The following is a 14,694-nucleotide window of genomic DNA, read 5'->3' as shown; positions in this document are numbered from 1 at the left end:
TTCTTTCATTTTGGCCTTATAGATGGAAGAGGTGGGAGAGAAGCCCTGTCCTTAGGGAATTATTCGGGGTCATTCTTCTGCTTTTCTTGAGCTCTTAGATTTAAGCTCTAACATCTTAGGTTGAATGATTGAAGACCCCAATGTAGAAAGTAAGGTGGTCCTGTCAGCATCTTGAGATCAGGATTGAAGACGTAGCAAGTTCCCATTTTCACTCAGCAAAATAACAGCTTAGATGTAGGCCAAAACTAGTCAGACTCTCTCAGGACAGTTAAGGGGCAAGTGATTCTCCAATGCTGACAGTGGCCGATGTAGGAACCTTCAGAGGACTAAGGTTGAAAGACAGTAATTTGCCTTTGGCATCTGACATCCTTCAGCATTGAAAGCAGCATGTAAAGGCACACCAAACTGAGTGTGCCAGGCTAAGAAAAGCCTCATTAGAGAGCTCTGGATTAGCGCTAACACAGATGGCAGACTGGCCTACTGTTTAGGGCTGAGGAGGACCTTAGGGACCAGAGGGGAAGACAAAAGTGAAGAATTTCAGATTCTAAGAAAGGAGAGTATTTGGATGGCTGCACAAGTGGATTGGGGCCCAGGGACAGAACAATCCCAACTCCATGACTTGTGATCTTGGGCAAATAACCTCAATTTCCTCATCCTCAAAAGGTGATCGTATAGTACTTCCCTCATAGGGTCGTTGTGAGAATTAAGTAAGTTGGTACATATAAAATGCTTAGAACACTGCCTTGCTCATAGTAAATATTCAGTAAGTGTAAATTTTTATTGTTGTTTCTTTTCTTTTCTTTTCTTTCTTTTTTTTGAGGAAGATTAGTCCTGAGCTAACTACTGCCAATCCTCCTCTTTTTGCTGAGGAAGACCAGTCCTGAGCTAACATCCATGCCCATCTTCCTCTACTTTATACGTGGGACGCCTAACACAGCATGGCTTTTGCCAAGCGGTGCCATGTCCGCACCCAGGATCTGAACTGGAGAACCCCAGGCCGCCAAGAAGCGGAATGTGTGAACTTAACCACTGCGCCACCAGGCTGGCCCCTGTTGTTTCTTTTATTATCATTAGTATTATCAATAGCATCAATAAACAAAGAATTCTATCCAGGCAGAAAGGCATTCTGTCTCCTTTCCAAAAGTCTCATACTGATCAGTCTTGCCATCTTTGCATCCTCTAGGCCTCAAAGAAAAGGGGGAGGACAAACATTTCTTCCCTCCCTCCCCCCTGTGGTGGGGAACTGGCTTTTTCCCATTTTCCAAAGTGATCTTGGTCCTTTTAGTTAAGACTGAGAGATGGGGTCTTTTGTTCCTCTAATGTGCTTGTTTTCTTTTACTTACAGAATAATACCATCAAGACCTCAAAATATAATGTCCTTAACTTCTTGCCCCTGAACCTGTTTGAACAGTTCCAGAGACTTGCAAATGCGTATTTCCTCATTTTGCTATTCCTACAGGTATTGCGTTTTCCACAGAGTGTTTTATCAGCCTTGCTGGGGTCAGGTTGCATAATCAATCCTTCTCCTCCCTAAACTGAAAGATGTCTTCTTTCTTTAGATAACAGCCAGATGGCGTCTCACGCCAGTCCTCTAGAGTAGCTGTGGTCAGGATTAGCCAGGGGAAGGATACAAGGTCACCAAATCCCAAGGAAGGGGAGCACCCTCATCATGGCTGCTTGGCCACAGTTCAGCTTGACATAGGAGGCCCCGGACTCTTTAGTCCAACTACAGCTGTAAACCCATTCTTCCTCCTTGTCTCAGCCTCCCTGACAGAAAGTTAACATGCAGGAGTGCTGAGGAACAGGAATGGTTTAGGCCATAAGAGTACCAGCAAAGGGCCAGAAAGCAGGGCAGGCCCAGATTGGGAAAGAGGGACAGATGGTCTCATTTTCCCCTGTGCTGAAGGGGTGTGGGAAGATATGTAGTTTTCCCAAGTCTGCTCTTACCCACTACCCCAGCACCTTCATTATCCGAGGAGAATTGGACTTTTGCCTCCAAGACTAAGGTAGTAGAGTTCAGGACAGAAAGGTGGCAACTTACCATCTCCTCTTCTTTCATCCTTTCTTGGGAGATATTTACTTATATTTGAGGGGTATATAGAGGCTATAACAGTGTAAAGCTACTAGGATAGTTGAATTTATTAGGCACCTATGGAGGAGAAAATGCTGGTGGGGGTGGGGATTCGGAGGAAATATATTGTCCTTTAAGCTTTCTGACCCAAGTTTCTCTCCCCTTCCCTCTCACAGTTGATTCCCCAGATCTCCTCCTTGGCATGGTACACAACTGTGATACCACTGATGGTGGTGCTGTCCATAACAGCAGTGAAAGATGCCATCGATGACCTGGTGAAGTGGCTTCCTGGGCCTCCAGTCCCTCACTGTACCTAGTCAGTTTGGGGGACAAGAAGGACTTCCCAGAACCACCTAGTGCTAGGAAGAAGTGCGGGATGGAAAGAGGTGTTTCCTTTCTTTGTTTCTTTATCCATTCCAGAGGAATACGTAGTTCCCTTAGGCCCAAGATTGGTGGTCTATGAATGGCCAGAAAGGGGCAATGCAAGGCCTTTCTCTGTCTTCCTACTTCCACCACTTTTAGTGCCTTTTCCAGGCTTTCTTCCATCTCACTTTTAATAACCCACCTCTTCCTTCACTTAGCGTTCTTCAAGTTTGCTCTCATCCTTCTTCCTCCATTCCCCCTTCTCCCATTTTTATATTCCTCTTCCCTTCCTTCCTTTGACCCCTCCTCCCTCTTCCCCTCGTTCTTACCTTTCTTTTCCCCTTTCCACATTCCTCTTCTCCCCAACTCTCCTTATTTCCAACTTTCAATTCTATCAGGTATGCACAGCTAGGAACCCTCTGGTTTTAGAAAGACTCGTGACACAGGCGGAGGCTGACTCCTTTCCTGGCCTTGGAGGGAGAAACTGGCTCCCAGTGAGTGCTGCACGGCTTCCTCTTTGCTCCTTACAGCAGTCCCGACACAGAAGGCTGAGGATGAGGACTCAGTACCTTGCTTCCTAGTGGGATTTGGGAAGCTGGTCCTGTTGACCTGCTTGCAGCTTCTCTAAGGGAGTCCTTCTGATTTTGCCAGTTTAGATTTTTAGACCAAAGTTTGAGAGCAGGATGTTTCTCCAGCTCTTTCACTGTATAACTCTTTAAACCCAGGGTAAGCACATGTAGTGGTTTAAATTTCGGTCACAATTCAGATGTGCAAAAATGTATCTTTATTTATTTATAACTAAACTCACTATAGCTCATAACCACCACCACACCATCCCAACCCTTTTTAATGAGGGCTGGAAACTAAACTTGCCAATTCAGGATAACCTAGTTACTTCTGGTTTAGAACTCAGTCTCTTTAGGATAAATATTCTGAGAAATTCAGGATTCTCTCTATCCTCTTCCCAATCCTGCCCTTTTCCCAGGGAGTAATAATCTCAACTGGAAGGAGGGAATTCATGTGAATCCTCGCATCAGGATACATCCTGTATTTGCCCCCTCTCTATTTGGTCTTTGAATGGAAGACCTCTGTTCCTCCTTCTTCACTGTATCCACTGTAGAAGCTTCTGTACATTGACTGTGGTTGGGGGTGGGGATGGGGGATGCTTGAGGAAACTTTCCTTGCACCTATGAAGGAATATGAGGCTCTAGTCCTGCCCATCATTGTGCATTCTCTCCTCTCTGGCTTTTGACGTAAGTTGTTCGTTATTCCCCCAGGCTTCAAATTTGATATTTAAAACCAAGATTTTGTCTCTTTCTTCTCCCTTCTTCTTTTTCTGACCTCCCTTCCCAACTTTTCAGAGACAATCAGCTTCTTGTCCTGGTTTTATTGGTAGAAGGCTTTGGGGGTAAAGGACAATTACAAAGAAGGAGAACTACATTGGGTAATATTTCAAAATATTAACCTTCCACATGCAGTTTGCTCTATGTCTATTTCCAGAACATTTTCTTGTGTAATTTTAGAAAAGGCACCAAAATGACAATCAAGTCAACAACCGTTCTGTTCTGGTGCTGACAAACGGCAGGTAAGTCCTCCTAGGGAGGCCGGTTAGGTAGGACTGGCTCTGGGAGAAAGTTGGCCTTGCTAAAGCTTGACATGTTGGGTGCTTTGGAAAGGTAATTCAGGACTGTGAAAAGTTGGACATGAGAAGAATTTGTTTCTAGATCTAGCATGTCCTGAACTTGCTATGTGACCTCAGACCTTGCCTCAGACCTCTCGGGGCCTCATATTTCTTGTCTATAAAGTGGAGATAATATTATCTAGCTTAGAGGATGCTTGTGAAAATGAAATAATATATGTTAAAGCAATTAATAAAATTATGATGTGGTGTTAATATGCAAGTGATTCTTATTAGTGCAGTGATCAGCATGGAGACATTGGTCTTTAGAACATCAGTGAATTCTGACATGGCTTATTGCCCACTCTACTATAGCCTTTGGTCAGGTCATCTTTTCGTTAATAATCTAAAGAAAGTATTGGTGTTGACCTCATTGCTGTGGTGTTTTGTCATAGCTATCTAAAGTGTTGGGTCACTGTTTATATTTGGCGGGAGCCTTCAAAATTTGAGCAATTTACCTTGGGCAGAAATGGAGGGAAGCAGGCATAATTTCTATATAAGGCAAAATATGAAGACTATCATAAGAGGTACGAAAAATTGTCATAGGAATTAATAAAAATGAGCAATTGTAGCTGATTAAAGGAATCAGAGAAGACTTTCTGGAGGAGGTGTTGTTTGTGCTAGGCCTTAACGGATGGGGAAGAATTCAACAAATAGATTGTATGAAAGGAAAAGTGACCAGTGTGTGCATGATCGAAAAGAAATACAAACCTGAAGGAATTCAAAATTGAGATCCAGGGGTCGGCCCCGTAGCTGAGTGATTAAGTTTGTGCGCTCCGCTTCGGTGGCCCAGGGTTTCACTGGTTTGGATCCTGGGCATGGACATGGCCCAGCTCCTCAGGCCATGCTGAGGTGGTGTCCCACATAGCACAACCAGAGGCACTCAAAACTAGAGTATACAGTATGTACCAGGGGGCTTTGCGGAAAAGAAGAGGAAGAAAAATTGGCAGCAGATGTTAGCTCAGGTGCCAATCTTTTAAAAAGAATTGAGATCCAGTCTTTTTTCATGGTAGCCTTAGACTTAATCATATAATTCTATTACGTGAAGTTCTTTGGCATCTAATCCTGTTATTTGTTGTGGCTGCTGATTGTCACTTATGGGGGATTATTTCCTCAAGTATTTTGGTCTGTTGTAGCCTCCCATAAGATACCACCAAAAAGGTCAATTGTGATTAAAAAGAAAATTAAGGGACCGGCCCTGTGGCCGAGTGGTTAAGTTTGCCCACTCCGCCTTTGGTGGCCCAGGGTTTCACCGGTTCGGATCCTGGGCACGGACATGGCACTGCTCATCAGGCCCTGTTGAGGTGGTGTCCCACATGCCACAACTAGAAGGACCCACAACTAAAATATACAACTATGTACTGGGGGAATTAGGGGAGAAAAAGCATGGGGGAAAAAAAGAAGTAAAAAAAAATGAAAAAAGAATGGAAGGGAGGAATTAGAAATAAAAAGAAAAGACAAAACTGAGTTTATTAGAAAATTTGTGAGGCTAGGGAGTTACTGACCAAGTGAATTTAGTCAAGGGAACTCCCCAGGTAGCTTGAGTGCATAAGGATATTGGAGAAAAATTTGTCATGGAGTGGTTTTAGGGTAGGAGTTCACAAGGAGGGCCCTGGTTAGACTTTTTCAGCCAGTGAGTGTGATTAATTTAACCCTCAAGGTGAGGCTGGTTGTTGAAACAGTCTATATTCCAGAAAGTGGCTTTCTTTTCTAGAACACATGGGTCTGAGCAGAGCTGCCATTGAAAAAGTATGTTTATTTTGCAAGTTGTGATTTCTCTTGTTTTCGTTTCTCAGTAATTTTAGTTACAAACACTTGTTTAGTGGCACTTTCTTTATGGGAAATTCTAAGTGGCCTTAGTTGAGGTTGTGCCCCTCTTGAGGGGTTTTGTATTTGCTTCCGCCAAGTAACTCAGGGGTGTCACCAGCTGAGACCTAATTTGGAGCAGGTATAAATTTGAACCACGTACTTCATGAGATTACAGATTCTCAGGGGAGAGTCCTCTGCTCCCTGACCCCCAACCCTCCAGAGTAACAGTGACAAACTTTCTTGCCAGTAGGTTGATGGTTTTTTTTAGACCACTCTTTCCCTAGTGCTGTCGCCCTTACAGAGCCCTGGCTTTATGAGTGGTTCTTAGTTCTAGCTCCCTGCCTCCCAAGACCCTAAGGACTCATCTCTTGTCCCTCTGGTGGGCTAAATTAAAACTCAAGTTACTAATTATTGAGATTTGCAATCCCCTCCCCCACTCAGGGCAAAAGAGCTTCAGAACATTCTTACTGTTCTGGATTTCAGTCCTGTCTTTTTCCCTGGCTCTTTATTTTGTGGTAAGCATAGCCTTGCTTTTGAAAGAATGTTGGCTTTATTTTATCTAGCATTTCTGAGTGTTTGTAGTAGGAAAAGTACCAGTGTGTTACAGAACTCCAGGAGGTAGCGTTTACATAAAACAGAGAATATTGCCTTCTCTAACTCTCTGACCTTATTTTCCTAAACCGAAAGTTAGAATGCAATGCCTGGAAATTAAAAATGTCCGGCCCAACAGGACTGAATATTTTCCATCAGAAGGACACATCTCCCCTCTCCTAAATCTGGGACATGCAGTTATTATAACGTCCAGGAACAAATTGGTAATAATTTGACAGGTCCTTATGTAACAAAATACAAGCTTTAAATCTCCAGGAGAAGTCAGAATGTTGTAGCCCTTCTTGTCATTTTTTACTGGTGAAAATCACAGCAGACAGAATACCAGAGGACCAGCAAAAGTGAACGTGGAATCCAGACAAAATAAAACAAATACTCAGATGTCTTTCTCAGAGGCTTGTAGTTACTACTACCCTTCAGTGCTATCAACTAGATTTGAAAATTAGAAACAAAATAAACCTATTCAGATTTATCTGCATAGAGATGACACTTGAAACCCAGGCAAGGAGGCACAAGAGTATATAAGTAGTCATCTTACAAGGACTTACACTTATGTTATAACAGTCAGAGAAAATTCAATTTGTAATAAGATTTAAAGAAATATAACCCTGGAATTGGAAACAGAAGTTATCTAAAAGAAAGAGTAAATTTATACAAGAGGACTTTTTTTTTTGGATAAAAGAAATGTGGCCCTTCCCAAAGCAGCTATATTCTCAGAAGGGGTGTTCTAGGAGCACCCATGCCTTTGTGTGTCTGGCAAAGTGGTGATGTATGTCATGCCTGCAGATACCATGGCTTCATTCAGAGGTGAAATGGGCAGTGATCTCTAGATGTGCCTTCTCTTTCCAGCTCTGTGGGTGCTTGGCATAATAGAATTGTTGCAAAGGGGTAGCTCATCTTTCCAAAATGCTTATGGCAATGTGAATGTCTTGCTTAGTCCTTTATCAGGAAGGAAGGAATTATGGATCCTATGCAGTTGGGGGAATTGAGGTACAAAAAAGAAGAGGAAAGAGAGCTGCCAGTATTATTGTAGAATCCATTCCTACTGCTAAGCTGCCTTTTATGGCAAGTGTGGATTCTATGGGCTCAAAAGTAATCCAATTTTAACATTAATAAATAAAATTAGTATAGCCATATTATAGTGTACATTTTAGCTATCAAAAAAGAATGAGCCATCAAACCACGCTGAGGCAGCATCCCACATGCCACAACTGGAAGGACCCACAACAAAGAATATACAACTATGTGGGAAAAAAAAAAAAAAGAATGAGCCACATCTTCTTTAACTGCTCTCTAAGGTGTATTATTAAATGAGAAATGCAAAGTGCAGACAATTATATATCTAATATGTAATTTTTAAGTGTATATGCTATACGTGATTATATCAATTAATATTTTCTAGCAGGAAACACAAAAATTACTCACCGTGGCTACCTTGGGGAAGCAAAACTACTATCTGGGGAGAGAGAAAACTTTACTTTCTCCTTTTACGACTTTTTATTATTTGAATTTTTTTTTACCATATGCATGTATTACTTTTACAAGAATAATTGTGTGTGTGTGTGTCTGCATATACTTCCATAGCATTTTAGAAAACCCTTATAGCCTGAAGTCAAGAGAAATGGGCCCCATTCTTGACTGTAGCAAGGATGCATCACAAACCAGCTTGGTCCTCCTTAGAGCCTTGACTTCATCTCAGCTTCTTTTTTTTTTTTCTTTCTTTCTTGGTTGTCAAAACAGGGCTGTGGGGAAATTCTCAGAGAACAAGCGTTCAAGGCTCATTTTCTTACAGGATGAAAGAGGACAAATGGATGAATATCCAAGTGGGAGATATAGTAAAAGTAGAAAATAATCAGTCTGTCACGGTGAGTACCTCTTTGGGCTGTGGCTTTTGCTCTTTTGGCTTGAGTGGGCACAAGGGAACCCTTTTAGCACTTCTGCTCCCTCTGCTTTTGGTGACTTTCATCTGCCTCACTTTGCCTCTGGAGATTGACAGCTTCTGTGGTAAGAAGCTTGTTCTGTCCACCTCTCACCAGAGCCACAGGTAAAGTGTAACTAGTTTTAGGAGGGGTGTGTGTGTTAGCAGTGATGTGTCCTAGACAAAGAAAATAAACCAAATGTCTGTAAAATTCTTAGGATGAACATCTTTCCTGAAGTAACTGATTTTGTCATACCATAATGGTAAAAGTCTGCCTTACTGCTTTCCTTATCTTCTCTGACTTTTCTGACCACAGGCTGATATGCTGTTACTCTCTAGCAGTGAGCCTTACAGTCTGACATATATAGAAACAGCAGAACTGGATGGGTAAGTGTTCTCTCCTGATAGTCCATTAAGATGACTGAGCCAACTTAGAGTGATTTCTCACTAAGAGAAAGCTTTTCTTACAGGATGGATTTTATTCTCAGATGGTAGTGCTAAAGAGGCTAGAAATATCCAGATAAGAGGGGATAGGAGGCCAGACTCTTGGGACCTCAAGTCTAAGGCTAGCTCTTGACAGCAATAGAGCATCCACTGGGTGTAGAATCTGGGTAAATAAACCCAATATTCTTCATCTCTAAACTGGGGACACTCTGTCTAGCTGTATTCAATAATGCTGAGTGGCAGGACAGAGGTGAACAAAACTATAAAATTTCAGAATAGAGTTCTAAAGTTTCTAGGGGGAACAAAATGAGTATGGAGGTAATTATTTACTGATAAAATGCCATATTCTATAAGGGATTTAAGGTAGAAATTCATTAATGTGCAAAAGCTAAGGTCTCAGGACAATGGAGGCCATCTTCAGAGAGCATGTCCTGTGGAGTCTTGTATTGATCTGCATTCTTACAGCTGTTCTTCCTGGTGCCCACAAGCTTTTTGAAATGTGGCTTTCATTTTTGCTTTTGTCTCTGTGCATTCCTGTATCAGCAAATGGTTAATTGAAATCCTTCCATGGGTCCTATAAATATTTATGAAGGAAGAAGTATGTTTACCCAGAGGTGTGTGAGGTTCTTACCAGGACCTACTCCTTATCCTTGAGGAGAAGGTGCCATCCCCAGGTTATTTTGTGATGTCTCTTCAGCTTCTCTGGAGCATCTGACCAGCAAGATCTCATGGGTTGGTTAAAGTAGTGGTAGTATGTTGAAGGGAGCGAGAGCAGGGAGAGAGGGCAGTGAGTGGGCTAACATTCAGCTTCCTTATGGAAGCTGGACACTCTCCTTGAGTGAGGAGAACAGTGGGAGCGACTATTACAACTCAGACCTCCAGTCCAAGCTCTATTGGCAACATCTATGTTCTAAAACCCCTTGAAGAAGCAGGAGAAACTGGACCTGTGCTGCTGTTGTGTATGTGTGCTGTACTCTGGTGACTGTGTGTCCTTTACTCTAGTGAAACCAACCTGAAAGTGAAGCAGGCCATCTCAGTCACCAGTGACATGGAAGATAATCTAAAGCTGCTGTCTGCCTTTGATGGTGAGTTAGGAAATAGGTTTGCTCACCCAAATTTTTGTCAGTAGAGGACTAAAGTATGGTACGTCCATATAGTGAATTCCGTATAACTTATGAAAAACAATATGCAAATTGATATTTATTTACATGTAAGTAACATACTAAAAAAACAATAAGTGAAAAAAGATTATAATAGACCGTGCATAGTATATATAATGTAAACTTTTTTTGGAAACATACATATGTTTATGAGTACATGTATAGAAAAAAAGTTGGAAGGATAACTTCAAAAGATTAATAGCACTTACCTGTACACAATGGGTGAGTTACTTTCTCCTTTTAGTAGTCTATACATATTTACGAAGGGCATATTTTACTTTACTAATCAGGAAAAAAATTATTTCCATTTTGAAAAAAATACTAGATTTGTTTTAAGTTAAGTAGTTTTTTAATTTCTTCAGATTCAGAGCTCATGTGATCTGGCAGTGATGGTGATAAGTTATCATGTGGGTTTTTCTCTCCCTGGATGATCCATGTCACATACAGAAGTACTCTTCTGTGATGCCCAGAAATCTTTGTCTGCCTTTCTAAAGGGAGCTGGTAAGAAAGGGCAGCAGCTGAGAGAGCATAGGAAAAAGATGTGTATGTATTTTGAAAGAGAAATGTTCTTTCCTCTTTTCAGTTAAGCCTCCTTCTGTCCTGTTAGGAAAGGCCTACAATTACAGAGCCAGGACCCTTACTCCTTCATTTTTCTTCAGGAGAAGTGAGGTGTGAGTCTCCCAATAACAAGTTGGACAAATTCGCAGGAATACTGACTTATAAGGGAAAAAACTACATCCTGGACCATGACAAGCTGCTGCTCCGAGGCTGCGTCATCAGGAACACAGATTGGTGCTATGGCTTGGTAATTTATACAGGTATGTCTCCCTGGAGCCACAGTCAGACCCCCAGCCTGCTGGATTCTATTCATCAGCAGGTTGTAGGTACTTCGTTTTCAGGATGTAGATATGGCGCTCAGGTGTATATCAGAACACCGTGGCTTTGAGACACATAGAAAGGGAGGTAGGTAGATGGATGGAGGGATGGATAGATGGATGAGTTAAAAAACTTTTTTCTTGGGAAAAAATGAGTTCTTTTTTTCCAAGCAATGAGCTGCCGACATATCAGCACTGCCTTTGTTAGAGGAATGCTTTGTGTTCCAAGATCATAAGGCATTCATGAGTCTTTCCAACCATATCTGGACACAGGAGAAAGTATACATATAGAAGAAGTACACATAGAATTAGCATGTGAAAGGGGAAAATGTGAAAGGGGAGAGTATACATGTGGATTACTCCCATGAGGAGAAAATAAACTCACTGCTCATTATGAAGGAGAATATAAAATATAATGTGAAGGGTTCAAGCCTGAGAAAAGGCGTAGTGGATCATTAGCAGTCCCCTCCTGAGATGTCATTTAGAACCATAATCCCTTATAATTAGTGAGGGATTTTCTTGGGTTTTATGGTTCAGGAAAACAGAGGAAGCTTCTGTGCTACCCTGTGCCCAGTGACAGAGGGCATTGATGACAACAACCACCGTAAGAAGATAGGGACACTGAAGATAGCATCAAGGAAGATTTACCACAGTGAATACTACTCAAGTCAGAGCTCCCCTTCTAGAAACTTCATTCCTACACGTGGAGATCCTAGATGCCTCACTTCTGTGCAAAATAATGGGATCTAAGCCCTAGAGAGAAGCTTCAGAGTCCAGGGAGGCCTTGGTGGAAGTTTCTTCATTGATTCTGCACCAACACTGGCAGCCTCCAGGCTTCCTAGTCCCAAACTCAAAAGATTTGAAGTAGATTTATTTTCTTCACTCTACTTCAGCAGCTACCCCCACACATTGCCACACATAAAAAGCTCATTTTTCAGCAAATGATTTTTTCCCTAAAATAACAGCAGTGAGATTACCAACCAGCATAAATTTAGTTAAGATTTCTCTCTGACTCTCGGTTGGTTATGTGGTAGTGAAAAATCTTTGGGGGCTTTGGGAAGCTCAGAACAGAAGAGAACTGATGCCACCTAAGAGTATCCCAAGGTGTTCAGTGCAGAATTGGGTTGCTGTTTCTGCTACATGATGACCAAGTTCTACCGTGATCTCTACATCCTTCTGGAAACCTGGGGAGGGTCGGTCTTTGTAAGGACCCTTTGAAGATACTGTCCCTTGTAGCTTCCAGGCTCTGAGGCATACTTCTCGTGCGTTCAAGCCCTTCAAGGAATGCTTAACAGGAAAGAATGGCATAGCTTACGCCCTGCATTCTCAGTGTTTCCCACATATCAGGGAAGTTCCAGCTCCCCCATGTGTAAACGTTGATGAAATTCCTTCATTAGAGTACATGTAAGAATAATATTCAGATAGTAAAAGACCGGATAAATTGCTACCTACACTTCCTTCTAAACCTATGTTGTCTCCGTCATCATATCTCAGGTCAGCACTTTCCAACTCTACTCCCAGTGGCCATTAAAAGCTCTTTACTTCTGCTTACTATCTGCCCTGTCATGAGGAAACATGGAATCTCTCTCCATCCCAGAAAAGTCTCAGGTCCCCAGCTTCCTCCTTACTGCCATTGCCTTTTCCTTTCTCCCTTTCCCAATTAGAAACTTTAATAGAGCATGGTCTAACAGTGGGCTTCCTCAAAAGAAAGTGGAAATCTCTTTATCAGAAAAATCCCTTTTCTAAGCTAAATAAACTGAATGGTCATGAGAGAGAAGCTTGTGGCTCGTATTCTGAGTTAACTCATTTATGAAAGACTAGACTGTCTAAGGTGCTGCAAAGAGAGGCGTAAGCATTGCTGCACTTTGCAGAAGTAGTTAGGATTATCCTTAAAAACAAATTTTCCATCCTTTGAGTTATTAGCACCAACTATGAGCCTTTCTCCAGAGCTTTATCTTTTGGCTTTGGAAAGAGGTTTGATTAGGTGATCACAAAAGTACGTTTCAACCCAATTTCAAGCCTCTGAGTATATTCAGTGATTCTAAGAGCTGATGTCTCTCTATTTCACTTAGGGCCAGACACTAAATTAATGCAGAACTGTGGAAAGTCCACCTTTAAACGGACACACATAGACCATCTCATGAATGTCCTTGTGCTCTGGGTAAGTTAAAGACTTTTTTCTGTTTCTTTACGAATAGAAACACTTCCCTTCCGTCCACAGCAGTAGCTGACATTTCCAGTTCAGAATGTGGTTGTTTGAATATCTCAAGCAGTTTTAGGACCCCACATACTAATGTCTGAGGCAGAAAAAAACAGAGCCAATTGACAAGGGAGACTCTTCTCTATACCTCTATTGTGGAAGACAGTCACAGTTTGTTTAAGATTTGATGCTTTGATTAGTGGTACGGGAGTGGATCAAGGAGCCTGCTTTAGAAATAAAGACAAGTTTTTTATTTTCTCATAACCAGTTTTGAAAATCACTTTAATAAAACCTTACTGAGATTAATATAACACCTTAGTTAAACTGATGGTTTTCGAACTCTGTTTCTGAGAGGAGTCTAAGGTCTACGCATGGGGAATAGAGAAGATCAAGTGAGTTTTGTTCTGGCTCCTCGTCCTGAATTCCTGCTTCAAGAACAGCAGCTTCACCTTGAAATGTTCTGTAAGATATCAGTCGATAAATAGAGGATTCTGCTGGTAAGAAGAGAAATTTGAAAAGCTTCAATAGATAATCAGCTTTGATAATAATAATAATAGAAGTTTAAAATGAAGACTAATTAATCAGTTTATTTCCATGCTGTCGTATACAGGTTGCCTTTATTCTTGTTACATATGGACAGATTAATTTCTTCACTTTACAACTTCTTTGCATAACTATCAGTTCCAGTGCTGTCTATACTTAATTCCATGACTTTTCATTTTTACTTTCACTTGATTGCTTAAGACTTTGAAAATTCAAAGATGCCTTTTCTTTCTATACATTTCTCATTAATATTTGAATTATAAACTGCCTGTTCTCCACTATTTATTATGGGAATTATCACAGTTCTTCTAAATCCTTTAGATTTAGTAAATGGAGTCTTAGAAAATTAGGAAATTTCATTCAGCTTTGAGACCAAAAACTAGTATCCACTATGTTTCTCTTTCTGCTCCTGTCTGCATAGCTTTCAGCAGTTGAAATGAAGTGACATTTCCTGGTTTCTTAATGAGGAAGACTCACAGCTGAGAATTCAGGAAGGTGATATAGGCAGATATCCCTTTGACAATATTAGGAGCATACATAATTAGACAGTAAGCTAGGTCATTTAGCCTAGGCTGTCTTCAAAATAGGATGTGTCACATATGCCTAGAAAGGTTCAACTACTTGTTTACCTATCTGAAGGGCAGCGATAATACTTGACATCTGTAGAGGGATTTTATATTTTTAGAATATTTTCACATCACTCACTAACTGCAGTCTCACTACATCCATGAACAATAAGCAAGTCAAGAAGTATTTTCCCCCTTTGACGAAGATGCAGATTAAGACACAGTAAAGATAAATATCATAAATAAAATCCCACAGAAAAATAATGGCAAAGACAGTCTATGACTTATCAAGTCATCAGATGATATTTATTGAGAATCTGTTATGTGCCCAGTATGTGCTAGATGTGAGAAATGTGAGGACATGTAAGACCTGGGTCTAGCCCGCAAGTGTCTAAGTTCATTGGTAGCAGGGAAGGTGGGGGGAGGGTGGTGAGGAGTAAGGCATCACATCAATATGT

At 41.3% G+C, this 14,694-nt stretch overlaps 1 protein-coding gene across 23 annotated transcripts in view; it reads left to right on the top strand.

Annotated features, from left to right (window-relative positions):
- Positions 1–14,694, top strand: part of LOC106846989 (phospholipid-transporting ATPase FetA-like) — a 128,690-nt gene that overhangs the window by 59,372 nt on the left and 54,624 nt on the right. For 10 of the 23 annotated variants that reach the window (XM_044779271.2, XM_070519243.1, XM_014866078.3 and 7 more), the window contains 8 exons: positions 1,346–1,459; positions 2,248–2,346; positions 3,958–4,019; positions 8,323–8,395; positions 8,765–8,835; positions 9,895–9,977; positions 10,712–10,870; positions 13,000–13,088. In XM_044779271.2, coding sequence (XP_044635206.1) covers positions 1,346–1,459; positions 2,248–2,346; positions 3,958–4,019; positions 8,323–8,395; positions 8,765–8,835; positions 9,895–9,977; positions 10,712–10,870; positions 13,000–13,088 — 750 coding nt within the window. Of the gene's footprint in view, positions 1–1,345; positions 1,460–2,247; positions 2,458–3,934; positions 4,020–8,270; positions 8,396–8,764; positions 8,836–9,894; positions 9,978–10,659; positions 10,871–12,999; positions 13,089–14,694 lie in introns of those variants that run through there. The other 13 variants (XM_070519247.1, XM_070519246.1, XM_070519248.1 and 10 more) reach the window with 11 other exon arrangements.

This window comes from Equus asinus, chromosome 10 (assembly GCF_041296235.1).
Source record: "Equus asinus isolate D_3611 breed Donkey chromosome 10, EquAss-T2T_v2, whole genome shotgun sequence".
NCBI lineage: Eukaryota > Metazoa > Chordata > Mammalia > Perissodactyla > Equidae > Equus > Equus asinus.
Note: the sequence above shows the minus strand (reverse complement) of the source record. Positions and strands in the feature narration are given on the sequence as shown.